This window comes from Erythrolamprus reginae, chromosome Z (assembly GCF_031021105.1).
Source record: "Erythrolamprus reginae isolate rEryReg1 chromosome Z, rEryReg1.hap1, whole genome shotgun sequence".
NCBI classification, from domain to species: domain Eukaryota; kingdom Metazoa; phylum Chordata; class Lepidosauria; order Squamata; family Dipsadidae; genus Erythrolamprus; species Erythrolamprus reginae.
Window position 1 is genome coordinate 152,881,990 of NC_091963.1, and position 27,488 is coordinate 152,909,477.

General features: G+C 64.8%; 5 protein-coding genes and 2 non-coding genes across 9 annotated transcripts; 3 read left to right on the forward strand and 4 right to left on the reverse strand.

The window, feature by feature from the left end:
- Nucleotides 1–268: 268 nt before the first annotated feature.
- On the reverse strand, nt 269–4,065 carry NAT16 (N-acetyltransferase 16 (putative)). Its single transcript, XM_070726549.1, has 4 exons — nt 4,023–4,065; nt 2,763–2,950; nt 1,923–2,147; nt 269–1,247 (listed from the first exon to the last, which is right to left on the reverse strand). The coding sequence occupies exons 2-4, from the start codon at nt 2,946–2,948 to the stop codon at nt 696–698; spliced, it is 963 nt and encodes a 320-aa protein (XP_070582650.1). The 5' UTR covers nt 2,949–2,950; nt 4,023–4,065; the 3' UTR covers nt 269–695.
- Nucleotides 4,066–5,560: 1,495 nt separating this feature from the next.
- On the forward strand, nt 5,561–5,632 carry TRNAW-CCA (transfer RNA tryptophan (anticodon CCA)). The gene has a single exon. It is a non-coding gene; the product is annotated as a tRNA-Trp (tRNA).
- A 323-nt stretch (nt 5,633–5,955) lies between these two features.
- On the forward strand, nt 5,956–6,029 carry TRNAT-AGU (transfer RNA threonine (anticodon AGU)). The gene has a single exon. It is a non-coding gene; the product is annotated as a tRNA-Thr (tRNA).
- Nucleotides 6,030–9,079: 3,050 nt separating this feature from the next.
- MOGAT3 (monoacylglycerol O-acyltransferase 3) lies at nt 9,080–12,173 on the reverse strand. Of its 3 annotated transcripts, XM_070727735.1 has the most exons (8): nt 11,588–12,173; nt 11,415–11,487; nt 11,222–11,329; nt 10,759–10,829; nt 10,332–10,536; nt 9,836–10,007; nt 9,418–9,620; nt 9,080–9,302 (listed from the first exon to the last, which is right to left on the reverse strand). In XM_070727735.1, the coding sequence occupies exons 2-8, from the start codon at nt 11,479–11,481 to the stop codon at nt 9,148–9,150; spliced, it is 981 nt and encodes a 326-aa protein (XP_070583836.1). In that variant the 5' UTR covers nt 11,482–11,487; nt 11,588–12,173; the 3' UTR covers nt 9,080–9,147. The 3 variants fall into 3 exon arrangements, with proteins under 3 accessions (XP_070583836.1, XP_070583838.1, XP_070583835.1); XM_070727737.1 differs by lacking the exon at nt 11,588–12,173 and having other exon boundaries at nt 9,418–9,615; nt 9,897–10,007; nt 11,415–11,580; XM_070727734.1 differs by lacking the exon at nt 11,588–12,173 and having other exon boundaries at nt 11,415–11,580.
- A 1,535-nt stretch (nt 12,174–13,708) lies between these two features.
- LOC139153597 (2-acylglycerol O-acyltransferase 2-like) lies at nt 13,709–17,553 on the reverse strand. The gene is made up of 6 exons (XM_070727738.1): nt 17,382–17,553; nt 16,998–17,176; nt 15,025–15,229; nt 14,764–14,938; nt 14,478–14,677; nt 13,709–14,050 (listed from the first exon to the last, which is right to left on the reverse strand). Exons 1-6 carry the CDS (start codon nt 17,473–17,475, stop codon nt 13,896–13,898), a joined length of 1,008 nt encoding a protein of 335 aa, XP_070583839.1. The 5' UTR covers nt 17,476–17,553; the 3' UTR covers nt 13,709–13,895.
- Nucleotides 17,554–19,564: 2,011 nt separating this feature from the next.
- On the reverse strand, nt 19,565–25,846 carry LOC139154724 (transcription initiation factor TFIID subunit 6-like). Its single transcript, XM_070729642.1, is given in 18 exon segments — nt 19,565–21,370; nt 21,373–21,601; nt 21,700–21,906; nt 21,982–22,155; nt 22,304–22,429; nt 22,512–22,586; nt 22,677–22,859; nt 22,955–23,056; nt 24,017–24,046; nt 24,048–24,068; nt 24,070–24,096; nt 24,258–24,409; nt 24,822–24,864; nt 24,866–24,944; nt 25,045–25,099; nt 25,246–25,399; nt 25,474–25,560; nt 25,632–25,846. Coding segments are annotated over 18 exon segments (2,088 nt in total). The 5' UTR covers nt 25,830–25,846; the 3' UTR covers nt 19,565–21,224.
- Nucleotides 25,847–25,892: 46 nt separating this feature from the next.
- Nucleotides 25,893–26,792, forward strand: MBLAC1 (metallo-beta-lactamase domain containing 1). Its single transcript, XM_070729641.1, has one exon. It carries the CDS (start codon nt 25,923–25,925, stop codon nt 26,676–26,678), a length of 756 nt encoding a protein of 251 aa, XP_070585742.1. The 5' UTR covers nt 25,893–25,922; the 3' UTR covers nt 26,679–26,792.
- The last annotated feature ends 696 nt before the right edge of the window (nt 26,793–27,488 follow it).

Sequence of the window (27,488 nt, forward strand, 5' to 3'; positions counted from 1 at the left end):
TGGCCCCACAGGGCCTCCCACCCAGGGGACCCCCGTGGGCTCAGCCCCCTGCTGGAGCACCTTCATGCCCTTCCTTTCAAACCCCCCCCCCCGGAGCGCACCTGCCTCCCCACTCGGGGGACCAGGCTGTGTAGGTTCGTGCGGTGGGGGGGGTGCAGAGCCGAGTCTTCGGAGAGGGGCGGCATACAAATCTAATAAATCTAAAATCTAAAATCTTTTCCACACTGGCCTGTGAAATGGCCTCCCACTGGATGGGGAGCTCCGGCTTCAGCGCCCCCTGGAGGGCAGGGGATAGAGGTACACTCAGGTGTCCAACAGTTTTCGCCATGTTTGAAGTCCTGTGGGGCAGCAGTGGGGTATCCAGGTAATAAATAGGAGTGAGACATGGCCAACAGCCGGAGGGGGGGGGGAGGGAAGCCTCTCCACAGCACTGAGCAGAGGGAGGGAGGGGTCATCTAGGAGGAGGGGGCTTCAGTGCCCAGGACACGTTTCGGGGCCCAGGCCTCCAGGAGAGGACCCCCCGTCCTTCCGTCCCCAGGGAAGGGCTGTGGCCGCAGAGTCAGTGGGGGGGTACACACCTGAGAGTGCAGAGGGGGGCTGGAGGGAAGGGAGGCACACACACACACACACCCTCCCCCCCGGAGTGGACGGAGCGGGGTGGGGGAGGGCCGGTGGGTGGGTGGGTGGGTGGCGCTTCAGATGTCCTCCTCCAGCAGGAACTGCTCGGTATAGTCCTTGGCCAGCTCCAGGCCCAGCGGCCCCTGGCAGAAGGCGGCCATCTCCAGCCACAGTGGGGGCTCCAGGAAGAGCTGGCACATGACCCCCCCACGCAGGCCGGGCAGCTGGAGGCGCAGGTGGTGCACCAGCTGGCTCTTGAGGCGGGCCGCGTCGCCCCCGAAGGCGTCGATGTTGAGGTAGTGCCAGCCGGGGCCCAGCGGGATGGGGAAGGGGGCGGTGCTGAGGGAGGCCATGGTGGGCCGGGCCTTGTGGTCCACCACCCAGCGCAGGCTCTTCCTCTGCAGCAGGCCCAGGTTGCTGCGGGTGGCCTTGAAGGGCTGCCAGTCCTGGATGATGGTCCCGCCGGGCAGCACCTCGCTCCGGAAGGCCTCGCGCAACACCACCTCCGCCACCTCCTTCTCCAGCAGCAGCTCCGAGGGCTCCTCAGGGGGGAAGCCCCCCTCGCCCAGCACCGCGGCCTCCAGGCGGGAGAGCACCTCCGGGGCCTGGAAGCGCACCAGCAGGATCCCCTGCAAGGGGGGAGGAGGGGGTCAGGTGGGGGGCAGCAACTGAGCCACTGACCGCTGGGGGGGAGGCAGCTCTGGCAAGCAGCCCTTCTTCACCCGAGGAGACCCGCTGCCACCCCACCCCCACCCCCTCTAGCCACAGGAGGGGGTCTGGAGGGGGTCTGGTGGGGGAGACCCCTTTCTCCAGGCACTTCTGGTTTGGCCAGATCCTCATTTCGTTCTGTGCCTCCAGGCACCTTAGAAATGGGCCAGGGAGTGGGGTGGGAGGGGGCATAAGGGGGCGGTGGGGTGGGAGGGGCTTTTCCTGGAAGCCAGTGGATCTTGGAAGAGGAATGGAAAGAAGGGGGCGAAGAGAAATGGGGCCAGCCACAAGGAAGGTGCTGCTGAGGCAGACAAGGTGGGCAGCCAGGGCGGTGGGCCTGGGGGGGGTCTTGGGCTGAGCAGCTGGGGCCCTCTCCTCTCTCGAAATCCTCTACCTCTGGGCTGCTATTCAGGAGGATTGGGCCCATTTTGAGAAGAGTCTGCCCCCCCCCGGAGGCCTCCCCTCCCCACCCCCAATGCCCGCCCTCTGCCGGCCTCTCCCCTCTCCTGCTCCAGGGGCCCCATAGAGACCTCAGGGCTGGGCTGACTGCTCCCCGAGGGTCCTCCTGCCCCACCCCGAAGAGACGGGCCATTCACCTGCTTGGCAATCACGCGATACTTCCTGAGGTCTTTGGGGCCCAGCTGGTCGTCCCGGGTCAGGCGCGAGACTTTCACCTCCGGGTAGTTCTCCTTCACCATGGCGGAGCAGAATCTCTGCAGGACCCCAGCCACACCTTTGCCACGTTCCCAGGGGGCCACGCGCAGCCCCTCCACCAGGGCCGTCTCCCCCGCGTCAATGATGTAGACAGACTGCAGCCCTATCTGGGTCAGGGGGGGAGAGAGGGAGCAGAGCATCAGGTTGTTCCGAGGGGCCCGATAGGTGGAGGAAGCAGCCCCACCACACTCCCCCAGGGAAGACCCTCCCCCCAGACGGGGTCCAGAGCCCCACCTGACCCCCCAGGGGGACAGTCCAGGGAACGTGAGGTCTGAATCTGGAGAGGGGAAGGGGCTTCCCCCGAGGGTCCTTCCTTCTCCTCCAGCTTATGCAGAGGAAGGGCATCCAAGCAGGGTCTTGGCCTGAGGGCCCCTCCCCAAAGGCTTCGGTGGGGGGAGCAAAGTGAATGACCCCTTGGGAGCCTTCCAGTTGACCCCATCTGGCCTCCAGCCCAGCGCTTTGGGGGGGGGCATGCGTGTTGAGAGGCTGTGAGGACCAGCGAGACCACCCCTCTCTTGACCACAGCAGGATGCCACACTGCGCCTGGAGCCCTGGGAGCTGGGGGTCCTGGGACCCTCCCTTGGGGAGGCATCCATTGGGCAGCCAGGGGCCCCATGTCCACCTTTGACCCTCGTGGCTCCACCCCGCCCCTCCCCCGCCTGTGGGCAGAGGGCCTCGCTGCCCGGCTCCAGCCCCCCGCCCAGCCCTGCAGGGGCCCTTACCACCACGCCGTTCTTCTTGGCCAGCACAACGGTGCGGTTGGGCTCATGCATCCAAGCGTGGTAGCGGCTGGGCAGGTAGTCGAGGCCCCCGTAGATGCCCTTGGAGAGGGCCAGGATCTCCTCAAAGTCCCTCTCCGTGGCCGTGGCGAACTCCAGCTGCGAGTCAGCCCCACTCTCCAATTTCATGGCTGCAGAGACACAGACGCCCACTGAACGCCCCGGAGGGGGCCACGGAAGGAGAAGCCCCCCCCCCAGCCCTCCCCAAGCAGCCCAGCTGACCTCCATCAGGGTGCAGGGCATGTGGCTTCTGACGGGCTCCCTTGGGTGGGGAGGGGGAGGGGGGAGCCAGTCCATCTGGCCCTTCCTGCTTCCCGCAGGTCACTCTACGGCCAGGCGGTGGGGCAGGCACATGTTGTCGCAATAGAGGTGGGGCCTTGGGGGGCGGGGGAGTCCGGGTGAAGGAAGCACATCCCTCCTGCCCACCATGCAGCCCCCCTCTCAGAGGGAGAGCAAGGGCCTTCGGAGGGAAACCCCCTGTCCAGAGTCAGGCAGAGCTGCCAGCCCAATGCCCTTGAGGTGACCTCTGCCCTCCTCCCATTTGGCCACCATTTTCTCCAGGTGGCAGAAGCCCCCCCCCCCTCAAAACCCTCCCAAGACCGGAATGGGGATTCAGCCTCGCCTCCCTCCATCCAAGTTCGGTTCCCTGGAGCCTGAGCTCGCCTGACCGAATCGCCGCTTCCCCCCTCCCGCCCCCTTGCATTCCCCCCCCCTCTCTCACACACACACGGGGGGGGGCTCCTACGGCCTCGTTGCTGCTATTAGGTGATGAGCCTAGAAACAGAAAAGGCACCGGGCGGCGGGGGGGGGGGGCGCAGCTGTCACCCTTCCTTGTGGAAACCTGCAGGACAGAGACACCCCCCGCCCCCCCCCCCAACCCGGCCCAGGCACCGCTCCATGCACGAATCTTCTGCTCGGCCGTTTGCGTGGGAAAGAGCCCCGCGGGGTCGAGGCCGGAGGGAGACGCTCCTTCCCACGGAAAGGTCCCGGAGGGTAAACGGGGTGGGGGAGGCGAGGAGAAAGCCAACTCGCCCCCTCTCCTCCCTCCCTGCCTGCCCCGCTCCCGCCGCCGCCAGGGCCTTTCTCGGTCGGAGGAGCTGCCGGCCTCGGCCAACTTCCACTGCGGCTCCGGCGGCAGAGAGAAGGGGGCGCCCCACGCCGAGCAGCCCTGCCACTGCCGGTGCCGGGGAGCGCGGCCGATACCTGCGGAGGCGCAGAAGGGCAGAGAGAGCCTGGAGCCGATGGAACCTCCGGCCGCTTCGGTCGGGTGGCCAGCCGGTGCCTTTCGCGTCTTCCAGTAAGGATGGAGATAAGCTCCCCCCCCCTGTCCCTCTGCCCCGCCCACGAGCGGCTGCGGGGGGCGCCTGTTCCCCCCCCCACTCTCGCGCGCTTTTACGTCAGTGTTGGGGGAGGGGAGGGCGCCAGAGGAGAGCGCGGGGGGCTCCCCTCCCCCCCCACCGGCTGCCTCCGAAAGACCCAGGGCGGCGCGGGACCCCCGCCACAGGCCCCACTCCGGCAGAGCCGCCACATGGGCCAGGAGACCCGGGCCATCTCAGCCCTGAAAGAGCCGGAAGTCATCGTGGCTGGTGGCCGGGAGCCTCTGCTGTGGGGCAAGGATGGAGGGAGCGGGAGAGGAGCGAGGGGGCCTGAGTGGGGCCGCCTTCCAGCACCCCCCTCCCGCCCTTCCATCCATCCGTCGGTCCCTGCACTTCTGCCGGTGATGCTGAGTGGCTGGCGGAGGCTTGAAACCGGTCACCGCCTCGTGGTCAGGAAGCCCCCGCCCTGGCAAGAGAGACCTCCGGGGGAGGGGGATGAAAATAACACGTGAGGACAACCGACCCAACAGCCACGCTCAGAACCGACAGCGGAGAAGTCTATTAGAAGGGGGCGCGGGTGGGATACAGATCCAACCACACCATCGAGGCATCAATCATCCCCCGAGAAGGGCAACCAGTCTCTGCCAGGCCCCTTGAAAAGCGAGGCGGCGGCTCCGGACAGCCAAGGAAGCCACCGGCCGAGGGAGGCTTCGCCCGGCGAATCAGCCCGGAGTGCCCCCTCGAGGCGGAGGAGAAAGGGGGGAGGGGGAGGAGAACCGCTTATTGGGGCGGTGGAGCGTCGTGGAGAAAAAGGGCCCACGTGGCCCCCCAGAGCCACGACCCGCAACCCGAGCGGCATGACTGACGGAGGCGCGGGGAGGGGGCGGCTCCTCTTCGGAGGGTCCACGGTGGCCTCAGCCTCGCGGTTCCGGGGGTGGGAGGGGGCACCGCTCTTTTGAGGCTGCTGCGAGAGCCGCCCTCCTCCCGGGCACGCGGGGGTTAAGTCACAAGGCGCGCACCCTGTTGTGAGCCGCCCTGAGTCCTAGGGAGAAGGGCGGCGTTGAAATCTTAGTGAATGAATGAGTGAATATATTAATATAAATAAATAAATAAAATAAGCTCTGGCGGAGGCCGGGGGGGGGGGGCGAACCTGGGGGCTGGTGCGCGGCTGGCTTCCTTGCACCGGGGAACACCCCCCCCTCTCCGGACTCTGTCCCAGCGGTCCAAAGAGCCTCGGGCGACGCTGGTTGGGACGGGCAGAGCCCCTCGGTCTCGCCCCCGGGCAAGCCCCCTGCCCCTCTCTGGAGTCCCGCGGTGGCTGGTTGACGGGCGGAGCAGGCAGACAGGGGGGCGGGCTGGCCGGAGACTGGCCGCCGGATGCCCGAGCAAGCCCGCAGGTGAGGCTGCCAGAGTTGGCCCGCCACCGACCTCGTGGCGCAACGGTAGCGCGTCTGACTCCAGATCAGAAGGTTGCGTGTTCGAATCACGTCGGGGTCAATGTTCTTTTGGGCTGTGCACACGCGCCGGGAAAAAGGGGTCGCTGCGGGGTCGGGAAATAAGGATGCCCGCCCCCTCTCCCTCAGCAGCCGCCCCCGCCGCCCCACCTGCAGCCCTCGCGGGGCGCCTCCCCCCGTCCCAATCCCGGGTTTTGGATTTTGTCTTTTTGGCGCGGACGGCCCGTCTCTCGGGGTGGGAAACGCCACTCCGGGATCGGTGCGTGGTCATCCCGTTCAAGGCTAGAACTCCCGGCCAGGTTTTGCGGGGCACTCGTGCCAGCTCGCACTGAACAGCCAGGCGCGCGCGGAGGGAAGCTGACGGGTGGCGCCGTGGCTTAGTTGGTTAAAGCGCCTGTCTAGTAAACAGGAGATCCTGGGTTCGAATCCCAGCGGTGCCTTTTGCGAGTCCGGCTTCCCATTTTGTGGCCGGTGGCTGCCCATAAGGGGAAGCCACGGGCGGCGTTCGGGAGTGAAGACCCGGCAGAGGCTTCTTGGCTGGCGGCCTTGACCCTCCCTCCCCCCCAGGCACCCCTGGAAGGCGGCGGGCGCCCCTTCCCCATTGGTCCAGGATCGAGCCCTGCCAGGGGGCCGCGGAAAAACACCCACCGGGCGCCCTCGGGGTGGGGGTGGGCGGAGCAATTGGAGCCTCTCCGGCCAAGGATGCGCCTCCCCCCTCCCTCCTGGGTTGGACCTTGTGGGTCGTCCAGTTTTATTCATTTATTCATTTATTTATTCAACTGGATTTGTTTGCCGCCCTTCTCCGAGGACTTCGAGGCGGCTCACAACATGCATAAAGAGACAATAATGAAATCAATCCAATCTCTTTCTCTCTCACACACACACACACACATCACCTGCTCTATGCAGGACCTGCACCACGACGCCCCCCCCCCCCCCCCGCCTGCTTCTGAAAACCTCCGTCCTGAGTTCGAGTCTCCTTCTTCCCACTGGCTGTTTTTGCAGCCTGGGTTTTTTTCTGTCCTGCCAGAGGTTGGATCTCCTGATGAAAATACAGTCTTCCCTTGATTTTTGCGTTCCAAGACCGCCCGCGAAAGCCGAATTTCCGCGAAGTAGAGATGCGGAAGTAAATACACTATTTTTGGCTATGAACAGTATCCCAAGCCTTCCCTTAACACTTTAAACCCCTAAATTACCCTTTCCCCTTCCCTTAGCAACCATTTAGATTATTACTCACCTTGTTTATTTATTAAAGTTTATTTTTAAAATGTTTTTTAAAGGCAGACGAAAGTTTGGCAATGACATATGACGTCATCGGGCCGGAAAACTGTGGTATAGGGGAAAAAACTTCAAAGTATTTTTTAATTAATATTTTTGAAAAACTGTGGTATAGACGTTCCGCGAAGTTTGAACCCGCGAAAATCGAGGGGACACTGTAAACCGTTTCCACTCTGACCCTCAAAACGTCGCTGCAGAGCCCTGCACACCAAGACAACTAGACACAAGAGGAGTTTTTTCCCCAAACACCCTCACTCTGCTAAACAAATAATTCCCTCAACAATGTCTGACTTTCTACTAAGTCTGCACTTCTACTTCTACTAGTTTTTCTCATCCTTCCTATCACCCATCTCCTCCCACTTAGGACTGTATGGCTGTCACTTGTTGCTTGTATCCTAAGATTTTCATTAATATTGTTTCCTCACTGCTTATTTGACCCCTGTGACAATTGTTGCACCTCCCGATTCTGGACAAACGTCTCTTTTTCTTTTATGAGAGTATCTGCACCAAATTCCCTGTGTGTCTGGTATGTTTGTATGTATGTTTGGTTTTTATATATTAAGGGGTTTTAATTTGCTTTTAGTATTGGATTTTACTGTACAGTATATTGTTCATGATTGTTGTTAGCCGCCCCGGGTTTTCGGAGAGGGGCGGCATATAAATCCAATAAAACCTGAAACGCTTGGCCAATAAAATAATTCCGTTCTATTCCAACTCTGTGTGGCAGCCGCAGCCCCTTTGAACCCCCCCCCCTGCCCCCCACCCCCCCAGTGCCCGTCCTGCTTCCGCCCTGGTGGCCCCCCAAAGAGCCTTGAAGATCTGAGGGCCGAAAGAGTCAACAGTTCCAGCCAAATTGTGGTTTGATTGTATGCAGGAGTGGACGATGGTATTGCTAGTCTAAGGCAGTGAGGGCGGACCTCTTTTTTCTTCAAGTGCCAAAAGATTGTGTGTTTGTGTGTGTGTGTGTGTGTGTACTATCACACACGCACGAGTGCCCACAGCCATAATTCAGTGCCTGGGGAGGGTGAAAACAGTTTCCCCCACCCACCCCGGAGGCCCCCTGGAGGCCGGAGATGGCCCGGTTCCCAACTTTTGGTGGGCCCAGTGGGCTCTCGTGCTTCTCCCTCCCCAGGCCCCAAAGGCTTCCCTGCATCCGGGGGAGGGTAAAAATGCCCCCCCACCCCAGAGGCCAAAAACGCCCTGACGGAGCCTCTGTGGGAGCCAAGAATCAGCCGGCCGGCGCAGACGTGATCACTGGGGCTGAGCCAGGGCAACGGCTCATGTGCCGGCAGACGCAGCTCCATCGCGCCCCCCCGTGCCATCACTCGCCTCAGGGTTTTTATAGTTGTTGCAATCGATTGACTTTTATTGCTGTAAGTCCCCCCCCCCCCGAGTCCCATGGAACTGGGTGGCCTGCAAGTCAAACGAAAGGATTTTTTCTCGCCCGGCCACGAAACTTTTCCCAGCTCTGAGTGGCCGTGGCTGCCTTCTCGGTCTGCCCCCCATGTTTCAAAGGGCTGGTAATCCCCACCAACGTGGTCCACGAATCGGATGAGTTCCATCTCCTCACCCAAATCATTTACGAAGATGTTGATGAGAACTTGGGACTGACCACTTTGCGGTCCCTCCGTGTACTCAGTGGCGCAGTGGTCACAGGGCTGCTGACCCCCGGCTGCCAGGAGTTTGGCAGATCAAGTCTCAGGAGTCTCCAGGTTGACTCAGCCTTCCGTCCTTCCGAGGGGGGTCCAACGAGGACCCAGATTCTTGGGGGGGGGCAAATAGGCTGATTCTGTAAACCACTTAGAGAGGGCGGTAAAAGCACCAGGAAGTGTAGATGCTAAAGTCCATGTCATTCCATTGAGGATTATACACTGAGTGGGTCAACCAGTTACAAATCCATCTACTGATAGTCCTGCCTATCATATATGCCACCCTGAGACCTCGGAGAAGGGTGGCAAAGAAGTCCAATCAATCATGTTCTATCTTCTCTGTCAAATGCGTTTCTGAAATCTACTTGGATGAGGCCCGGCTAACATGCAGCATGCCCACCCCACACCCCAACTGACAAGAGGCCCCCAGCCAGCAAAGCCTCTGGCCCACAGGAGGGGCATCCTGTGTCCTTTCTCCACAGCCTCCTTGGTTCTAAGCTTCCCATAGCCACCTCTGACCACCCCATGCCCATTCAATGCAGAAAGCAGACACGAGCCCCACGAAATCTAACACTGTTTATTGGGACTGGGGAGCAGAAGAGCCTGCAGCACAGAGAGGGTCTGGGGGTCCCTAGGTGATGAAGAGCTGCTGTGAGGAGGGGAGGCCACAGCTGCCCTTGTGCTCCTCAAAGAGTTGCTGCAGGGCCTGGACGTAGAGGGCGTGGTAGTGTTCCACCTCCTCCAATTTTGGGTACGGACGCAAAGGAACAAGGATCGGCTTCCCCACTGCAAGTGGGAGAGAAAGTGTGAGAGAGTTTGCGGGTCTTTGTGAGAGAGAAAGGGCAGCCCTCCCCTCCAGAGCCTGGGGGTGTGGGAGGGGGAAGGAAGGCAGGAGGCTCACCTACAACCGTGATGGGGGAGGGCTGGGGCAAGAGCCCCCAGCAGCGGCTGGAGAAGAAGCTGCGCCCCACAAAGAGGCAGGGGGCGAACCCGGCCACCTGCTTGAAGCGAAGCTGCAGACGGCGGAAGAAGCTACCCGGGGGAAACCGGACTTGCCGGAAGATGTCGTTCTCCCCAAAGGAGAAGACGGGGACCAGAGCTGCCCTGGGAACAGACAGGGGGAGATTCCGCATGGGGGGAGCAGCGGTGGGAGGGCCCCCTCCCCCACACAGGCACTGTGGGCTCCCTTGGCCCGGAGCTGCAGGGGGACGTTGCCGGGACCGCTGAGAGCTCTCCCACCGACAGGTGGGTCCCCCCCCACCTGTTCCAGAAGCCCCTCCCTCATCCCTGCCCTGGCCGGCCACGGAGACCCTCCTCACCCGTGCTGCAGCGCCAACCGCACGAAGCCCCTCCTGCCCGAGAGGTGCAGCCGCTGCTCACCCGGGTTGCAGTCCAGGGACTCTGTGGCCCCGCCCACCACGATGACCACTGCGTGTCCGGGTCCCCCTTGGAGCAGGAAGTCCAGAGACCTCTTGCTGACCGGCACCATCCCTGAAAGGGGGCAATAGGGGGGGCTGAGGAGGCGCCTCACTGCATAATCCCAGTGCGCCTTCGCATGGTGGCTGGACTCCCCCCTGCGTGGCCCAACCCAGGACAAGAGGGCCCCCAGCAACCCACTGGTGACCTCTGATTCCCAAAGAGGGACATCCTAGTCAAAGGAGGATCCTGTGTCCCAAGGGCTCCCAAGAGAGGGTCAATACAGCAGCCCAGAACACCCCCCCCCCGAAAGAAATCTCCCAATCCTCCGAATGCCATGAATGGAGCCCCCCCCATCCCTGGTGGTCTCCAAGGGCCGAGGGACGCAAGGTTTCCTACCTGAGCTCATCAGGTACTCGCGATAGACGGGCAGGTGGAAGAGGCCGGCCAGGAGGGCCAGGCTGGGGGTCAGACCAGGGAAGGCCCGAGAGAAGCCGCAGGCCTCCGTGCAGAAGGCAGAGAAGGCCCCCGCGCAGATGATGCCGTGCGGGTGGGACCCCAGGATGTAATTCCTGGTGGAGGGCAGTTCGGCCGTCTTGACTAGCTGGGGGGGGAGAGAACAGGGGCAGAAGAATGGGGGGGCAGAGCAGGCCTGGGTACAAGTGGCAATGGGTTCCCAGGGCAGCCGTCTGGCCCAGAGGGGTCCTCGGTCTTCATCAGCTCCCCCCCCCCTTCCAAGACATTGAGGAGGGCTGCCCCCCCTCAAACTGGGCCAGACGGAAGCAGCTCTTTTGAGGAGGGGGGTCCCTCTGAAGGCCCCTCCTACCTTGATGGGGAAATAGTCTCTGTGCAGCTCCCAGATCTTCCAGCGCCTGAGCCACGGGCTGCGACGGCCCCCTGGCAGGACGAGCCGAGAGTGAGGGGCTGGCCCCCGAGAGCGGGAACAGTGGGAGGGGGGGCTCCCCCAAAGCCTTGACCCCCAGCGCTGGCTGGCTTTCCCAGGGAGGGAGAGGGCTGGGGGTGCTGAGTGGCCAGAACTGGCGTCCCCCCAGAGTGGGTGGGTGGGGGTCCCGCATGGCTAAATGCCCACGCAGGCTGGGAAAGAGGCCACTGCCTGAAGGGCCCCGGCACTTGCCTTCCCTTGCCCCCCCCCCCTACAGGACAGGGGATCCCAGAGCGCCCCCCCTTGGGGAGACACAGCAGGGCCCCCCCTCCTGCTGCAGGAGAACCAGGAAGGTGCCTGGCAGCCTGAAGCTCAGGTGGGGGGGGGTTATCAGGAGGGGGGGCACCTTTTGTGGGGGTGTCCACGTCCAGGATCCACCAGGCGAAGTAGAGGAGGCTCAGGGACCAGAAGGAGGTGAAGAGCAGGTACAGGAGCAGCAGCGAGAAGAAGAGGCCTGGGGGGGGTAAGGGGAGAGGCCAGGCTTCACGCCCCCCACCCCCCTCGCCCCCTCCCACCCCCGCCGAAAGGGAGGGTCCTACCGAAGAAGAGGAAGGTCAGCACCCACTGCAGGACGCTGAGGGCCGCCAGCTGCTTCCGAAGGTCCATCTTCTCCTGCGGAGGGAGACAAAGGCATTTGGGGGGGGGGAGGTCTCCCGGGGGGGCGGGTAGAGTCCCCCCTGCAGGGGAGGGGAGGGGAAGGGGGAGGACCTACTCCTGGGGGAGTGCGAGGGAGGCAGCCGCCCGCGTTGCTCCACGTCTTCCAGCCACTGCTGCTGGACTTTGGCCTCCAAGGAGGCAGCGGAGCAGGTGCCCCCCAGCGGAGAAGGGGGGGCAGACTGCGGCACAAGGCCCGCCTCCCTTGACACTCTGCCCCCCAACCACCACTTGGCTCTGTCTGGGCTGCCCTTGGAGGTCAAAGGTCAGCTCCCAGCAAGGGGGGGAAAGCCCAGGGAGGGGCAGGAGCAGCCCCCCCCCAGGCTCCTGGCTGGCTCCCCTCCCACCTGATCCCCAGCCCCAGAGACGGCTGGGGGGCACCTGCTCGAATGCTCCCTCGCCTCCCTTTGCAACCCAGCTGGCCAGTGGGGGGGGGGCTCTGCCTGGGGGGTTTTCTGGGGGGGGCTGCAGCACCAGAGAGGGAGACCCCCAACTTTGAGGGGAAGAAGGTGGCTGCTCCCCCCACACACGAGTGCCCCCCCATCTGGGGAGAGTGCTAGAAGGCCCACTTGCTCCCTTTGCCTTCAGACCCCAGTCCCCCCCCCCCGCAGTCCCATCTCCACCCAAGGCTGCCCCACAAACCCAACACCACCACCACCACCCCCGAGAACATACACACACACACACCTACACACCGACAACACAAGGCCCTGCTGGCTTTCTGAGCCTGGGCAGCCAATCGGATCCCTAGGAATCCAGGAAACCGGCCAGGCCTCTCTAGGCCCTGAAGAGTCGCCGGGGGTGTTTTGCAGACACGCCCCCCCCCCCCTGGCTGGCCGTAGCTGGAGCCCCCCAAGCCTGCCAGACCAGCCCCGCCCTCCGCAGACCCCGGAGCCTCCCCTGCCCCCCGAGCCCCCCTCCAGCACTATACAGGCCGCAGAGGCCTTAGGTGGTGTGTCCCTCTCTGCGGGGGTCTCAAGGGGGGGAGGCGGGGGGGGGCTCCACAGGGCCCAGAGGGAGGGGAGGGGCACCTCATCACACACCTCCCACTCACTGGACCTGCCCTGCTCGGCCTGGCGGTGGGACCCCTGTGGCCAAAGGAAGTCAGCCCCCTCCTCCCCCCTCGATCATACAAAAGGCCCAGGAGAGGAAACAGGACCCCCCCTCCCCCCCCCGCATCGGCCACCTTTCCCAGCAAGTCAGCCCTGCCCCCACCCCCGCCCCATTCAGCCTGGCCCCCCAAGCAAGCTCCCGGCTGGTTTCCCCCTCCCCCCATGGCACCCACCTGGAGCCCCACATGGCCAAACTCCCGAGCTGCCTCCCCCCCCTCCCCCCCAGCTTGCACCCCCTCCCCCTTCAGGCACCTGAGGGTGTTTGTGTGTGTGCAGATTCTGCCCCCCCTGGACCAGCCAGTGCCCACCCACCCCAATTTATTCCCCACAGTTCCCTGCAGGGTGAGCCCCCACTGCACTCCCTGCCCCCCACCCCACCCCACCTGGGTCTTCCACACAGGTCAGCTGCCCAATTGGCCAAGGTCTTCCCTGCGCTGAGCTCTGAGGAGGGGGCTGGTGGGGGTGCAGGCACCAGCCTCTCTGCAGGGCGGGGCTGCTGGCAGGGAGCCAGGATCACACATAGGGGTGGGGGTGGGGGGGGACATTGCACCGAGAGGCAGAGACCAGCAGTGGGGGGGGGGGGAGCGGGGCAAGAGACGGAGTGCAGGACGGCCGATGCCGGGAGCCGGTCTTGGGGCTGCCAGGTCCCCCTCTACTGGCTGCTCCCCCTCCCCACCTTGCATGGCCGGGGGGGGGGGGGTTGGGGGGGCAAATCCCAGGACTCGTTTGCCTGCCAGGTGGAGGCAGCACCCGCTGGCCGCACCCTCTTCCTCCAGCAAAGAGTTCTCCTGCACGGCCGAAGGGGGCGGTCAATAGGGGTGGGGGCTCTGGAGCAGCAAATCCCAAGCAGGTCCATGGAGGTCTCACACCGGAGGGCGCCCCCCCCCCCCACCATTTGCCCCATGAGGAGCACACATCCGCTCTCTTCCGGCTCTGCATCCCCCACTAGCTGTCAAGTGGGGGGGGGGGTCTCTTCCCCAAATGCAGGAAGGCTGAAGACCCCCCAGAGCACCTCCCCCATCTCACCTCCTGCCCCCCCCCCCGGTCGCCCTCTACCCTCCACGACATTGAGTGCTCCACTTTATTTCTTCCACAAGAAAGTTCCACCGCTGGGTCCCTGGGGGGTTTGTGCCCCAGCTCCCGAGCCCCCCTCCCCACAAGAGTCCTGTGGCAGCTGCAGAGTTCCACACGTGGCACCAGGGAAGCTTCGCCCAGCCTCTCAGGTGGGGGTCCTGGCCGGCCCCTGGAGCCCGGCTAGGTGATGGTCAGGTGCTTGTCCTGGGGCAGGCCGTACGTGGCCTTGTGGCCCTCGAAGAGCTCCGTCAGCCTCTGCAGGTACGTCTCATGCAGCTGGTCAATGGCCTCTCGCGACGGGTGGGGCATCCTGGGCACAAGAATCGGCGCTCCCACTGGAGGGGGGCAGGGGGGGGGTGAGACATGGAATGGACGGAACAAGCCCATAAAGGATCCCTCAGGTCTCCCCCCCACACAGCCCCCTCCAGGGCACCGGGCAGAACCTCCCCCCAGCCCAGCCAGGCCGAGGTTTGCAGGACACTGAAGAGCCTGTGTGGCCTCCCCCCTCCCCCCTCTCCCCCCCCCCAGCTAACCAGCATCGGTGCCACATCAGCATCCCACCCCCTCCCTCATAGGGTCCAGTGCCTTGAGCTGCCTCATCCCAGAGCATTGCAACACAGCCCCTCCACCCCCCACCGCCAGCCAAAGTTCAAGGCTGCTGCCCCACAGAGGGGGCCGGCTCAGAGGGGGTTGCAACACAGAGGCCAGTCAAGCCGCCCCCTTGGCTGATCCTCCAGGCCCTCCTCTGTGGGGTGCACTCACCCACAGTGTAGATGGGTCTCCGGAAGGGCAGCAGGCCGAAGCTGTACTGGAAGACCCCCCGGGCGTGGAAGAGGGGCAGGGCCAGGCCGAGGGCCCTCTGCAGCCGTTCCTGCAGCCGCCGGACAAGGGAGCCTTGCGGGTTGGGGACCTGGTGGAAGAGCTCGTTCTCCCCGAAGGAGAAGACGGGCACCAGCGCTGCCCTGCGAGGGGGGAGGGGGAGGGTCAGTCGGGTGGGGGCCACGCTATCCCCCTCCCCCCGTGAGCCTGGGGGCCCCGTGGCCCTCACCCGTGTCGCAGGGCCATCTTGACGAAGCCCTTGCGGCTGCGGAGCTGAAGGGTCAGGGCCCCCGGGCGAGCGTCCAGTGACTCAGGCGGGCCCCCCACGGCGATAACGGCCACCTGCCCACCGCCCTCGTGGCCCAGCAGGTGGGAGGCGCTGGCCTTCTCCGAGGAGACAAGCCCTGAAAGGAAAAGAGAAAGGGGGGGAGTTCAGAGGGGGCCAGGCTGCCCCTCCTCCCTCCCTCCCCCGCCCCCCCACAGAGCTCACCCCCGCTCATGATGTAGTCCCGGAAGAAGGGCACCTTGAACCAGAAGGGCAGCATCAGCAGGTGGGGGGTCAGTCCAGGGAAGAGCCAAGAGAAGCCCGTGGCCTCCGTGCAGAAGTTCCCGAAGGCCCCCGCCACCAGGACCCCGTGGGGGTGGAACCCGAAGAGGTAGTTCTGGGAAGGGTCCAGCTCAGCCGTCTTCACCAGCTGTCGGAGGGGGGGCGAGAGCAGAGCAGAGAGGGTCAGTTGGAGGGGACGGGCGCTCAAAGGGGCCCCACCATTCCCCCCCACCCAGGCTCCCGTCAGCTCAGCAATGGAGGTGGGCGAGACTGCACGGGAGGGCCTTCTCTGTGGCTGCCCCAGCTCTATGGCACCAACTGTGCCCCCCCCCCCACGGTCCTGCCCTGCTGGCCTTCCGAAAGGCCGTCAAGACCTGGATTTATCAGCAGGCCTGGGGGCCGCAAGTTTCAACCCGATAGATTGGATTTATGGGTTTTACAAGGGGGGTTTATAGTTTTAGCATCTGGGTTTTATAATTGGTATTTGACTTCTTTCTATTTTGTATTACATTTATAGTGCTGTAAGACACACCCACCCCTTCTGCCGAGTCCCACAGGATGTGGGGTGGGGCATAGAAGCCGAATAAAGAAGCCAACAGACAAGACACAGTGGATCAGGAAGGGAGGGGGGGCAGCAGCCCCCTCGGGTGGTGACAGAGCCTGCAGCTCTCCGTCCTGGGGGGGGATCCACTGGGTCTCCCTGCATGAAAGGGATTCCCTCAAAGGCAGGGCGGCTGCTTAGACTTTGACCTGGCGCCACCCCCTCCCCAGGACTCCTCCTCCGCTCAGCTTCCCCCTCAAAGGGGGCCCTGCACCAGCCTCCCCCTCCTGGTTGCCTCTCAACTTGGCAGACAGACAGACAGGGGTGTGTGTGTGTGTGTGTGTGTGTGTGGTGGGGTGGAGGCCAAATATGTTTGGGGAGCCCAGCTTCAACCAAAAGTTATTTTTAAGGCTCTGTCTTGGGGACAGGGAGGGGGGGCTCCCCCTGGGGGCGCTTGGCAGGAAGGCAACTGAAGTCCACAGACGGTTTTGGGTGGGCTTTGAGTGGGGGCGCCCCTGCCACCAAAGGAACCCCTCAGAATCACAGAGTTAAACAGGAGGAAATTGAAGCAAGCAGGTTCATTAAGGGGTCACAGAGGGGACAGTGCAGATGTGCCAAAACAGATGTGGGCAGAGGATCAAGGAAATTGGTAAATAAGCTCCTTTAAGCAATCCAGAAACACAGCTGCCTCAATTCTGGCCCTTAGTTATATCTCAGGAGGACCAATTAAAGAGGGGGCTGTTTTGGAATATTTATAAGGAAAACCAAGTTTACAAAACAAACTTTGAAGTTTAGCTGCAGAGAGAGAGAGGAACCCTACGGCCAAAGAAAATGCAGGGGGTCTGAAAACGAGGGGGGGTGCGAAAACAAGGGGGGGTCCCTGCTTAAGCTGCACTCCAAAGTGCTTCATGGGGTCCAGCAAATGATTCCCAAATTGTTAAATTAATGCGTCATTTCACATCAGATCTTCACCATTGCAGTGTTGAGCCCCCTTCCTTTGAGGCCTTTCATGCCCCCCACCCGCAGAGAAGGCAGGCCCCTCCCCGGCAAGGACAGAGGGGGCGGTGATCCAGTTGGCCCCCCAATTTCCCTCCTCCAGGCCCGGCTAAGCTGTCAGGGGACTAAGCCTACCCCCCCCCATCACAACGGAGAGTTTGTCACTCTCAACAAAGGTGAGGCTAAAACGGCCCCCACCTGCTCGGAGCGGAGGCCGCAACGGAGGAAGAGGAGCCGAGGTTCAGGCTCTTCAAGGCGGGCGACCCCCGCGGCGCTCGGGTGGCTCGGGCCCCGCGTCCCCTCCCCGCCCCGCAGCACTTTCAGGCCGAGGCCCTTTGGGGGGAGCCAGGCCCGACCCCCGCCGCACCAGGAGCCTCACCGTGATGGGGAAATAGTCCCGGAAGTATCGCCAGACGGCCCAGCCGCGGACCCAGCAGGAGCGGCGCCCCCCGCGACACGGCGTCTCCCAGTCCAGGTAGAGCCAGGCGGCGTAGCCGAGCGCCAGCAGCCAGCCGTCCCCGAGCAGCAGCAGCAGGTAAAGCCCCAGGCAGCACTGGGCTACGAGAGACCAAGCGAGTGCGTCACCACCGCCCCCGCCGGGGCACTCTGCACGCGCTCAGGGGCCCGGCCGCGGACGGCCCCCGCGCAGCAGAAGTGGCAGCGCCCTGCAGGGCCGGAGCAGCCGAGCGCTCCACTTCCCCGCCCGCCACAGCTTCCCTGGCCCCGACCGACTCTGCCGCCGACGGCACCGCCCGCTGCTCACCCAGCGCCAGGAAGGAGAAGACCCACTGGAGGACGGCGGCCGTTTGGAGGCGCCGCCGGAGCGGCAGGCGCAGCGGGGCGAACTGGAGCCTCATGGCCAGCGCGGCGGGTGGGGCGCCTACGGTCTGGCCCCGGGCGCAGCTGCAGCTTATCACGGAGGGACTCCGGCCCCGCCCCCCGTAAGCGAGGTGGGGCGGGGGGCGCTCCCGGACGGCGGCTCCGGGCTGGCCTGTCTCAGGCGAATGGCAGGCGCGCAAACGAGGCGGCGCAAGGAGGGGGTGTGGCCTACAGTGGCCCCAAACCCACCGGGCAGAACTCCAGGCCAGCAGCTGACCTCTGCGCGGCGTCCAGGCCGGCAGGGCCGAGAGTTGAGTGTGAGCCCAGGCGCTGCGTTTTTGCTGCCCCCACCCCGCTCAGGGGGAGCGCCCCCTCCCCTCTCTGCCAGGGAGGTCTGGATCTCACCCAAGGAGGGCATAGGTGTGTCTGGGGGCCCAGCCTGAGCTTTCCCCCCCCACACACACACTCCTCTCATCCCAAGGAGAGGAGGAGTGTGGTCTCCCCCTGTCTGTGAAGCCCCACCTCAACCCTGTGCCCCGTCTCTGTGTACCCCTAGTAGCTTAGGCCAAGAATCAGGCTGCCTCAGCTTGGCTCCACAGGAACCTAGAAGACTGAGGGCAGAAAAAGACCCCCTGGTCCACCTAGTCTGCCCTTATACTATTTCCTGTATATTTTATCTCAGGATGGATCTATGTTTATCTCAGGCATGTTTCAATTGAGTTCCTGTGGATTTACCAACCACGCCTGCTGGAAGTTTGTGCCAAGCATCTGCTACTGTTTCAGTCAAATAATATTATCTTTCCCCCCACAAACCTCCAATTGTGTCCCCTTGGTTTTGGGTTCACTTTCCTATTAAAAACACTTCCCTCCTGAACCTTATTTAACCCTTTCACATATTTAAATGTTTCGATCATGTCCCCCCTTTCCCTTCTGTCCTCAAGACTATACAGATGGAGTTCATGAAGTCTTTCCTGATCAGTTTTATGCTTAAGACCCTCCACCATTTTTGTAGCCCATCTCTTTGTGTAGGTGATGTCTCCAGAACTGGACACAGTGTTATTCCAAATGGGGTCTCACCACTCAGCGCTCAATACAGCGGGATCCCAATCCTGCTTGTGATACCTCTAGCTATGCAGCCAAGCATCCTACTCGCTTTCCCAACTGCCTGACTGCATTGTTCACCCATTTGGAGACTGTCAGAAATCGCGACCCCTAAATCCTTTCCATGGAAAAGAGCGGAGGCCGCGGGAGGCTCCTTGCAGAGGCTTGGGGGTGGGGGAGTCCTGGAAGGCAGGGGGTCCTTCTTGGCCTGCAGCCAGGAGGCAGCTTCCCCCCTGTACTGGCCTATTTCCCGGGGTCTCCAGAAGTGGGGATGAATTTGGACTGGAAGCTGCAGCTCCTGCTCTGAATGGGATGACCTTGGCCTTGACACCCCCACCCCCACCCACACGTGCAGCACAGGGACCACTGCCTGCTGCTCTGGGCCGGAGGTTTTGCAAGGGGAGGGGCTCAATGCGAGGCCCCTCCTGTAAGGGGCCTGTGGGAAGCTGGGTCATGGGGCCAGATGGGGGGATTGCACAAGAGGAAGTGGCAGCCGGGCGGGCCCCACGCTCGGCAGAGGGAGGGCGGGGGCTCCTTCGCTCTCCTTTCCAAATAGGCGCAGCTGCTCCCTGCAACCCCCCCATGCCCCCCCCCCCGCTTTCCTGGCTGCAGAGGATTCCTCCCCCTCCCCGGACCTTTGAAGAACAGCAGGCATCACGGTGGCTGGGGCAGATTGGCTACAATGGCCTCCGGAGCAGCTGCTGTGGATTATGGGCCTTGGCGCAGGAAGAAGGAGCCAGGCGGGCACTATGGGCCATTCTGCATCCGGGCTCTTTCCAAACGCCCGCGGGACCATCTGCCCGGCCAGCAGTGTTGCAAGAGGGGCCCAGATGGAGGCGGAAGGGCGAGGCTCCCAGCCAGGCGGTGGGACACGGGAGGACAGAAAGAGGCATCGGAGGGAGGGGGGGCTCTTCACTGCCAGGCCTGCCCCTCCCCTGGGATCCCCCCCCCCGTTCATCTCTGGGGAGGCACCACCGGGCAGAAGGCGGAGGGAGGGGCCTTTTCAGCAAGACAGGCAGAAGTTGCTTTTAAAATATGGGATTAGCTTTATTAAGAACCAACATGATTTACGTATTTATCACACTTCTTACACCTTTAGTTGTGGAATAGGACAGAATAGTGCAAGATACGACCGTGGAGGGCTGCAGTTTAAATTACAGAGAGAAATATAATTTTAAGCTAGCACATCTTTCAAGCTCACACTCGACAGCTTCATTTAGAGTTGGGCTTCTCCGACGGCGACGATACGAAATGGCCAGGGCGGGGGAGGACAGCCAGCGGGGCCATCCGGGGGGGGGGGGCTCGAGGGGTGCGTTTTAAAGGACCCGGGAGGAATCGGGAGGTCGAGGGCGGCCGAGAGCGATTCACCGGGGGATGCTCCCAGCCAGGGGTCCCACTCCCGCCGTCTTAGCCCGCTGGGTGGGTGGGCGGCCTCCTCTCGCCTCACAATGCTTCCCCCGCCCCCGTGGCGCTCCAGCCCCGCTCGAGGTCGCGCACCGGCGGCAAGGATGGCGTGGCAGCCGAGCTTGTGCCAGGAGGCGGCCGCCGTGGCGGCTCGGCTCTTGGGCGGCGCGGTGCTGCTCTGCGTGATCAGCAACGCCATCTTTCTGGTGAGGAGGGGGCGCGGGTAGCGAGGGACCCCTCCCACCCGCCCCGTACTGCCTTCGCCTGCACGAGAGCGAGGGGGGGCGCGGGGAAGGGAGGCAGCGGTCCCTCCATCCCAGCGCCGCCCGCTCTCGTTGCAGTTCTACCTGCCCGCCAGGCGCCGACGGGCTTCGGATGGACGGCACGAGGCGCGAAGGAGCGAGGGTCCCCCACCTGCCGACAGCCGAGGTTTGGGAGCCGCGCGGATGGGGGGGAGAGACCGGGGGAAAGCAAAGGCAGCATCGAGCCCCCCCTCCCGCTTTCTCTCTCTCTGCAGAAGGCGGGCAGGGCGCCTCGGCTGCGGACCGCGGGCGATCGACGGTGGAGCAGAGAAGCCCCAACGGCCGGTTAGACCCCGAGGCCGCCCGGCCACAGCAGAGGAGGCGGCCGCTGGGTCTCTCCGTCCCCGGGCAGCAGCTTCCCGGCCTCTGGTCTCCCGACCCCGACAGGCCTGCCCAAGCGGTCTCCGGCGCCGGTCGGCTGCCTCAGGCGGCACTGGGGGAAAGCGGCTCATTTCCGAGGCGAGGAGCGCTCGCCCCTGCGGGCCCCCGCCGGCAGTAAAGGCGCTCCCAGCAATGGAACGGGCGGATGCGTGTCCTTCTGTCCGCCACGGGGGGGGCTGGGGGGAGGGAGGACTTTGAGTCCCGCGGTGGGGGGCAGAGGATGAACTCCCCCTGCCCCTCTCCCCCCACACTGAGAGGTCTTGAGCAGCAGTCGATCCTGACTCCCAGGGAGGATTCCCCCCCCTCCCCAAACTCTCCTGTGCTGGAACTTGCCTTGAGCCAGGTGGAACCTGCTTCTCCCGCAGAGCAAGCCCCCCCCCCCCCAATGTTGTTGAGCAGGCAAGTTTATTAGGCAGTGGCAAGTATTTCATAGCCATTTTGTGTGGGTGGGGGGAGCAGCAGCGGAAAGCACCACCCCAGCTACCCCCACCCCACCCCCTCCCCGCATTCACTCCAGTTTCACACAGGGGCCCTCCCACAACATGGGGGGGGGGCAGGTGTAGTGGAGCCCCAGACATGGATGGCGGGGGTGTAGAATCCTAGAGGGGGGGCTGTGTGGACTCGGGCACCAGGCCTTGTCCCCCACTGGCGGCTTTGGTGAGGAAGGTGGGGGCGCTGGTGGGGGTGCTGGCACTGCCCCCCCCTGACAGCTGGGGGCTGCCACTGCGTTCCTGCTTGAGGGCGGCCCCAGGCTGGGGGGGGCTGAAGAGGAGGGGGAGAGCTGGGCGGCCCCCCCTTTGCCCTCCCCGGCAGGGGGCAGGGACACCACGATGTACTTCTGGACGCTGCCCGAGATGGGGGGGCTGGGGGCCGGTTGCCCCCCGGAGACCAGCTTCACCAGGGGCTGCGTGCTGGACACGGTGCTGGTGACGGGCGAAGTGGAGGTGGCGGCTGGGCCTCCGCTGAGGGTGAACACCTGGGGGGACAGAGGAGGGAGAAGGATGTCAGGGAGGGGCGCTTGGCCTGCCTTGCCCACTCCCATGGCCGCCCCTCCCCCTGCAAAAAAACCCCTACCTGCTGGGAAGTGGACGTGCCCGAGGCGGAGGACATGACGATGAACTTGGTGGGGGGAGGCGAGGGCTGCGTGGGGGTGGCCGGCCGGGCGGAGACGAGGGTCTGGACGGGGAGGGCGATGGAGCCAGGCACCTTGATGATGCTGGGCGACCGGCCAGCACTGCTGCCCCCCTGGGCCCCCTGGGAGAGGGTCAGCGTTGGGCGGGGCTGTGCGGGAGAGAAGCCAGGGTCAGCCCTGCCCTCCTGCCCTCAGGGAGGGGGGAGGGGGAGGGGGCCCCCTACCTGGGTGATGGTCAGGGTGGTGCGGTTCACCTGCTGGGCCTGCACGGCCGCCTGGGCCCGGGCCTTGACCACGTGGGTGCAGAGCAGGGGGCCCAAGGCGCCGTACTCCGCCCGGTAGGCCTCCTGGTTGTCCGGTGGGGGACGCAGCTTGGCCAGGACGGGGGCGCAGTGCTTCTGCCGGGTGGGGGAGGGCAGAAAGGAGAAGATGTGCAGCAGAACTCCCGAGCGAAGACCCCCCCCCTCAGACCCTCTTCCCTCCGGGTGAGCCCCCCCCCTCCCTCCCTCCTTCGTGTGTGTGTGGCGGGGGGGGGCCTTCCCTTACCAGCAGGAGGCTCTGGACGTGGTCAGCCCCAATCTTGTCGATATTGCTGACCACGGGCCCCTCCAGGACGCTGCGGACCCGCTCACCCTCCACCTGCAGCCGCGGCAGGATGAGGGTCTTGACCACCTGGGGAGGAGAAGGGGGAGGGGAGCGGCTGGCTCTGGCCACAAGGGGGGCCCTGCCTCCCCCTCCCCGGGCGTCCACTCACATCGGGCCCCAACTCCGCCAGGCCAGCGATGGATCCGTACCGCGTGGTCCAGGGCGTCTTCTCGTCCACCCAGCTCTGGGGAAGGAGAAGGGGGGCGAGGGGGGGGGTGAGCGCGAGGAGGGCTGCCCCCTCCCCCCGCACACCCCACGGCCTCCCCCCTCTGACCTTGGTGAAGGTCTTGGTGATGCGCGACTGGATGTTGTTGGTGGTGGTGCTGAAGTTCTTGCAGGTCTGGGCAATGAGACGGGCGGCAAAGTCTCGCAGGGCCCAGTGGTTGTCCACGTCCGGCCGGAGGCACAGCTGGCGGCTGACGATGCAGGTCATGACGGCCGGGATGATCTCGTGCAGCTGCAGAGGGTGGGTGGGGGGCATCAGGGCCGGCCCCCCTCCCTTCCCCTCCCGGCCCCCCTCCCGCCCCCCGGGAGACCCCCTCCTGCGCTCACGTATTTCTCCAGGTAGAGGGTGGGGTTGTCCATCAGGGCCTTGACCATCCGCATGAGGTAGATCAGTAGGGCCAGGTTGTTCTGCACCACATTGACCCGCACCTGGAGGAGGGGAGGGGCAGGTCAGTTGCCTGGGAGACGCCCCCGTCCCCCCAAGCCCTGAGGGGGGGGGGGGCTCCAGCACTGGCAGAAAATCCTCTCTCAGCTGCTTGGACACTGGATGCTGGGCTGGACAGAGGAGGAGGAGGGGGAAGCCTCACTGCAGACCCGGACTGGCCCCACCCTTCCTTCGGGTGAGGGGGGGGGCTTCCCAACTAGCAGGCCTCAGGGCCAATGCAGGCCTCAGGGCCAGAAGGGGACCCCCTCCCTCTCCTAGGCTTCAGGCAACACTGTGAGGGGAAGGGGAGGAAGGGGAGGGTGGAAGGAAGTAGGGGAGGGGATGGAGGAAGGAGAGGGAGGGGAGGGAGGGGAGGGAGGGGGGAAGGAAGGAGGGGAGGGAGGAAGGGAAGGAGGGAGGGGAGGGAGGGGGGAAGGGGAGGAAGGAAGGATGTAGGGGAGGGGATGGAGGAAGGAGAGGGAGGGGAGGGAGGGGGGAAGGAAGGAGGGAGGGGAGGAAGGAGGGGAGGGAGGAAGGGATGGAGGAAGGAAAGGAGGGAGGGGAGGGAGGGGGGAAGGGGAGGAAGGAAGGATGTAGGGGAGGGGAGGGAGGAAGGAGAGGGAGGGGGGAAGGAGGGAGGGAGGGAGGGAGGAAGGAAAGGAGGAAGGGAAGGGATGGAGGAAAGGAGGGGAGGGAGGGGGGAAGGGGAGGAACTCTGCCCTGGGGGTCCGGATTCTGCTCCAGAGTTGGTGGATTCCGAGCGTCTTCCAGCAGCCAGTGGGCAACCTTGGGACTCCCAGGTATTTGGGACCCTCCAAGAATCCATAGGAGGAAGGGGCGATTGACCCCTAAGAGCTAACTGCTTCCCCCCCCTATGCTATTCCTGCCTCCCCCCCCCCCGGAAAGTAGCCGAAAGGTCCCAGGTGGGCCCCCCCTCAACCAGCCCCCCCATCCTTCCCCCTCACCCCTTCAGAAATGAACGTGCTGAACCGGGGGCAGCATCTGGTAGAGGCCGGGGGTCTGTGGCAATGCTCTGGAGGGCTTCCTGGGGAGAGAGGAGGGGGGCGTTGTGGCCAAGGATGTACGAAGACCCCGCCCCCCAAGGACCCATTGAAGGCCAAAGCCGGGCCGGGCCCCTGACCCCGTTCTCCGCAGCGTGTGAGCGCCCCACCCGACGGGGGGGAAAGGGGGGGGAGGGGGGCTGGCCGCTCACCGCCCCCGCTTCGCCTCGCAGGACCCCACGCAGGCCTCGGTGATCTCCTTGTAGTAGAGCTGCTGCTCGACGGAGAGTTCGTGGATGCTGCGGGGCTTCAGCCGGAGGGGGGCTCCTTCCAGGAGGGGGCCCTTCTTCTCTTTGCCTGTGCGGGCGGGGGGAGGCGCAGGTGGGAGGCCGCCTTCAGGGGCCCAATGCCCACTGGGGCGGTCAAGGGCCCCTCCAGGGAGGGGGAGGGAGGAAGAGGGCCACTTGCTCCCACACCTCCCAGGAAATGCTGCCTGAGGAGGGGCTGCCCGCCACTCCTCCGTAGGAACGCCCCCGCCCCTGGCACACAGAAGTTTGGGCGCCTCGCCAAGCCAGTTTCTTTGGCCATCGGCCGCAGCCATTCCTGCCTGGAACGGTCTGGCACAGCCACGGAGGCTCCCCTGAGGATCCTGGGAGGAGGAAGGGGCCTCACTCCAGTTCTCCTCCGTCTCCTCCGTGGGGGCCAAGCAGGGGTCTCAATCGTCTTTGCCCCTCCCTCCCCTTCCTGCCTCGGCCACGCTCCAACTGACCTTTGCCATCGGCTGGGGCGCTGCTTTGCCCTTTGCCCTTGAGGGGCCCCCTCCTCCTCCTGGCCTGGCTTGGCTGCCTTCAGGGGCTCGGTGGCCTCGGCCTTCTGCTGCTCCTTGGGCGCTGTGAGGGGGAGAGGCAGGCTGGGGGGTCAAGGAGGGGCACGCAAGCCCCCCCCCCCCGGCCGGTTCTCTGCCTGGGGCCTCGGGGCCTGCCACTTACCTGGGGGGGGGATTCTCTGGGATGGCCGGCTGGACGCCCTCGATGCTCAGCCAGTGTGCTGTCAGAAGAAGGGGAGGGGGCTCAAGCAGAGGGAGAGGCTTGCCCCCCTCCCCCTAAGTCCGGCTAGGGAGCGGCACAAACTCCAGGCTACTTCGGGCCCTGGGGGGCTTCTGCCTGGGGGGGAGGGGAGGGGGCGCTCCTCACCCTTGAGGGAGACGTCGAGGGGCACGCGGGGGAGGGGCGTGTTGATGATGTCGCTCAGGTCCACCTCCTTCTCCTCGTAGAAGTAGAGCTCGCGGCCTCCCCCGCTGGCGTAGCGGAACGGGATGAACTCCTGCGCGTGGAAGCCGTAGAGGGGCTGCGACGGGAGGGGGGGCTGTGAGCGAGGCCCCTCCCCCATCCCCTCCCCCATCCCCTCCCCCTTCTCTTTACCTCCACGTTCTTCAGCTTCAGCGCCAGGTCCACGTCGCCCGTGGTCAGCAGCTGCCGCTTCCCCATCCGCATGAACTTCAGCGCGTCCTGCAAAGGAGGGGGGGGTCACGAGGAGGCCACGCCCCCCACGCCCCCCCACCGCCCTCTCTCTCTCTCACCTGCGCGACCTCCTTGATGCGGAAGCTGACCTCGTCCGCCAGCAGCTGGCACGTCTCCTCCGGCACCTGCGCGAGTCCCACCGACTCCGCCGCCACCTTCATGGACTCGGACGGCAGCTGCGCGCTTCCCACCTTCGGCTTCTTCTCCTCCGCCATCGCCCGCCGCCACGCCCCCTGACCCCGAGCGAGGCCGCCCATTGGCCAGGCGAGCGCGGCGCCCGGGTGTCGTCATCGGCCACCGCCGGGGGAGGAAGGGAGAGAGAGAAAGAGAGAGAGCGGCTCGGGCGGGGCATGCGCAGTGCGCGCGGGGCCTTCCGACCGGGCGGCATGGCGTCCCGGTGCCGCCGGGCCCCGCTGAGCGTGCCGGGCTGCCCGTACTCGGTGTCGGTGGTGCAGGAGGGCTACTGCCGGGCGCAGGCGGACGGCTCCACGCTGGCGGATGGGACGGTGTCGCTGGTGCTGGGCCCGCGGGTGACGCTGGTGGACACGGGGGGCCCCTGGGCGCGGGAGCGGCTGCTGGCCGGGCTGGCGGAGCGCGGCGTGTCGGCTGGAGATGTGGCCCACGTGGTCTGCACCCACGGCCACTCGGACCACGCCGGCAACCTCAACCTCTTCCCGCGGGCCGAGCTGATCGTGGGCACCGACGTCTGCCAGCCGGGCGGCCGCTACCTGCCGACGGGGCTCCGACGGGGCGAGCGTTACGCGATCCACGCGGGGCACCTGGAGGTGCTGCCCACCCCGGGCCACACGGGCCACGACGTCAGCCTGCTGGTGCTGGGAACGTCCCTGGGCAGCGTGGTGGTGGCCGGAGACCTCTTCGAGCACCCGGAGGACGAGGACGAGTGGGCGGCCCTGAGCGAGGACCCCGTCCGGCAGGCCAAGAGCCGCGCCCGCGTCCTGGCCATCGCCGACGTCATCGTGCCCGGTCACGGGCCTCCCTTCCACGTGCTGGGGGGGGGAGCCGAGGGCGTCCGGGGGCCCCCAGAGGAAGCGGGCCTTGGAGTCCTGCCCCGGGACCCCCTCTCGACTGGAGCCAGCGGCCAGTGAAGCTTGGATCGAGACTCGGCTGAGCAGAAGTGAAGCTGTCTGCCGCCTCCTTTAAATGACCCTCCGGTCCTGAGTGACAAGATACGGACAGCTAAATAAAGACTCGCAGCTTTTCGCCAGGCTCAGGTTTGGGTGTCACACCTCCTGTCACGGAGTTGCCCCCGGGGCAACTCTGGGAGGATGTTGGGTGCCGCTCGGCCAACTGCGGAAGGATTTAAGGATCCTGGGAGGGACGGTGGGCTTGGCCACTGCAGGTACTCTCTGCACCCGCCAGGGGGGGGGCCATGCATTGCCCCGCAGAGCCCCCTCTCCAGGCACCAGAGCCTTTGTGCCCCCCCACCGGCCGGTTGGTTTTGGGGGTGCGCTGGGGCAGGGCGCATGCAGGAGACACCGGCATGTTCAGGGGTCACATGCAAATGTGAGGGGGGGGTACACGCCCCACAGCCCATTTTTTGGTCCCAGGAGGCTGCAGGGGGGCCTGCTAGGCCCAAAATGGGGAGGGGGGTGTCAGGCACATGCGCAGAGGAGCGGGAGGGTTGTGCCGTGGGCGCTGGTGTGCGGGCCCTCTCGGCCCATGGCGAGAAAACGTTTAACAACCTTGGCGGACAATGTCCCGCTCGGCAGTTTGGGCTCAGAGAATCCCTCCCCCCTCCAGCCCAGTGCGCAGAGTGCAGCCTCCCCAGAGATGGACTGCAGTGGCTGCCCTTTGGTTTCCGGACTCGATCCAAAGCGTTGCTGATGGCCTAGGAAGCCCTGCGTGGCATCGGGGCAGCAGAGTCCCAGGGTTCTCTGGGTCCCATCAGCCAGTGT

What these genes read in the sequence shown, in the direction of transcription:
- LOC139153597 (XM_070727738.1), bottom strand. Translation starts at nt 17,475, where the DNA reads ATGAGGCTCCAGTTCGCCCCGCTGCGCCTGCCGCTCCGGCGGCGCCTC. An exon ending in CTTCTCCTTCCTGGCGCTGG is followed by an intron (nt 17,177 to 17,381) that starts GTGAGCAGCGGG and finishes GGTCTCTCGTAG; the next exon opens with CCCAGTGCTGCCTGGGGCTT. An exon ending in GGGACTATTTCCCCATCACG is followed by an intron (nt 15,230 to 16,997) that starts GTGAGGCTCCTG and finishes CCCCTCCGACAG; the next exon opens with CTGGTGAAGACGGCTGAGCT.
- MBLAC1 (XM_070729641.1), top strand. Translation starts at nt 25,923, where the DNA reads ATGCGCAGTGCGCGCGGGGCCTTCCGACCGGGCGGCATGGCGTCCCGG.
- MOGAT3 (XM_070727735.1), bottom strand. Translation starts at nt 11,481, where the DNA reads ATGGACCTTCGGAAGCAGCTGGCGGCCCTCAGCGTCCTGCAGTGGGTG. An exon ending in GCTGACCTTCCTCTTCTTCG is followed by an intron (nt 11,330 to 11,414) that starts GTAGGACCCTCC and finishes TACCCCCCCCAG; the next exon opens with GCCTCTTCTTCTCGCTGCTG. An exon ending in CGTGGACACCCCCACAAAAG is followed by an intron (nt 10,830 to 11,221) that starts GTGCCCCCCCTC and finishes TCGTCCTGCCAG; the next exon opens with GGGGCCGTCGCAGCCCGTGG.
- NAT16 (XM_070726549.1), bottom strand. Translation starts at nt 2,948, where the DNA reads ATGAAATTGGAGAGTGGGGCTGACTCGCAGCTGGAGTTCGCCACGGCC. An exon ending in CCAAGAAGAACGGCGTGGTG is followed by an intron (nt 2,148 to 2,762) that starts GTAAGGGCCCCT and finishes CCCCTGACCCAG; the next exon opens with ATAGGGCTGCAGTCTGTCTA. An exon ending in ATCGCGTGATTGCCAAGCAG is followed by an intron (nt 1,248 to 1,922) that starts GTGAATGGCCCG and finishes CCCCCCTTGCAG; the next exon opens with GGGATCCTGCTGGTGCGCTT.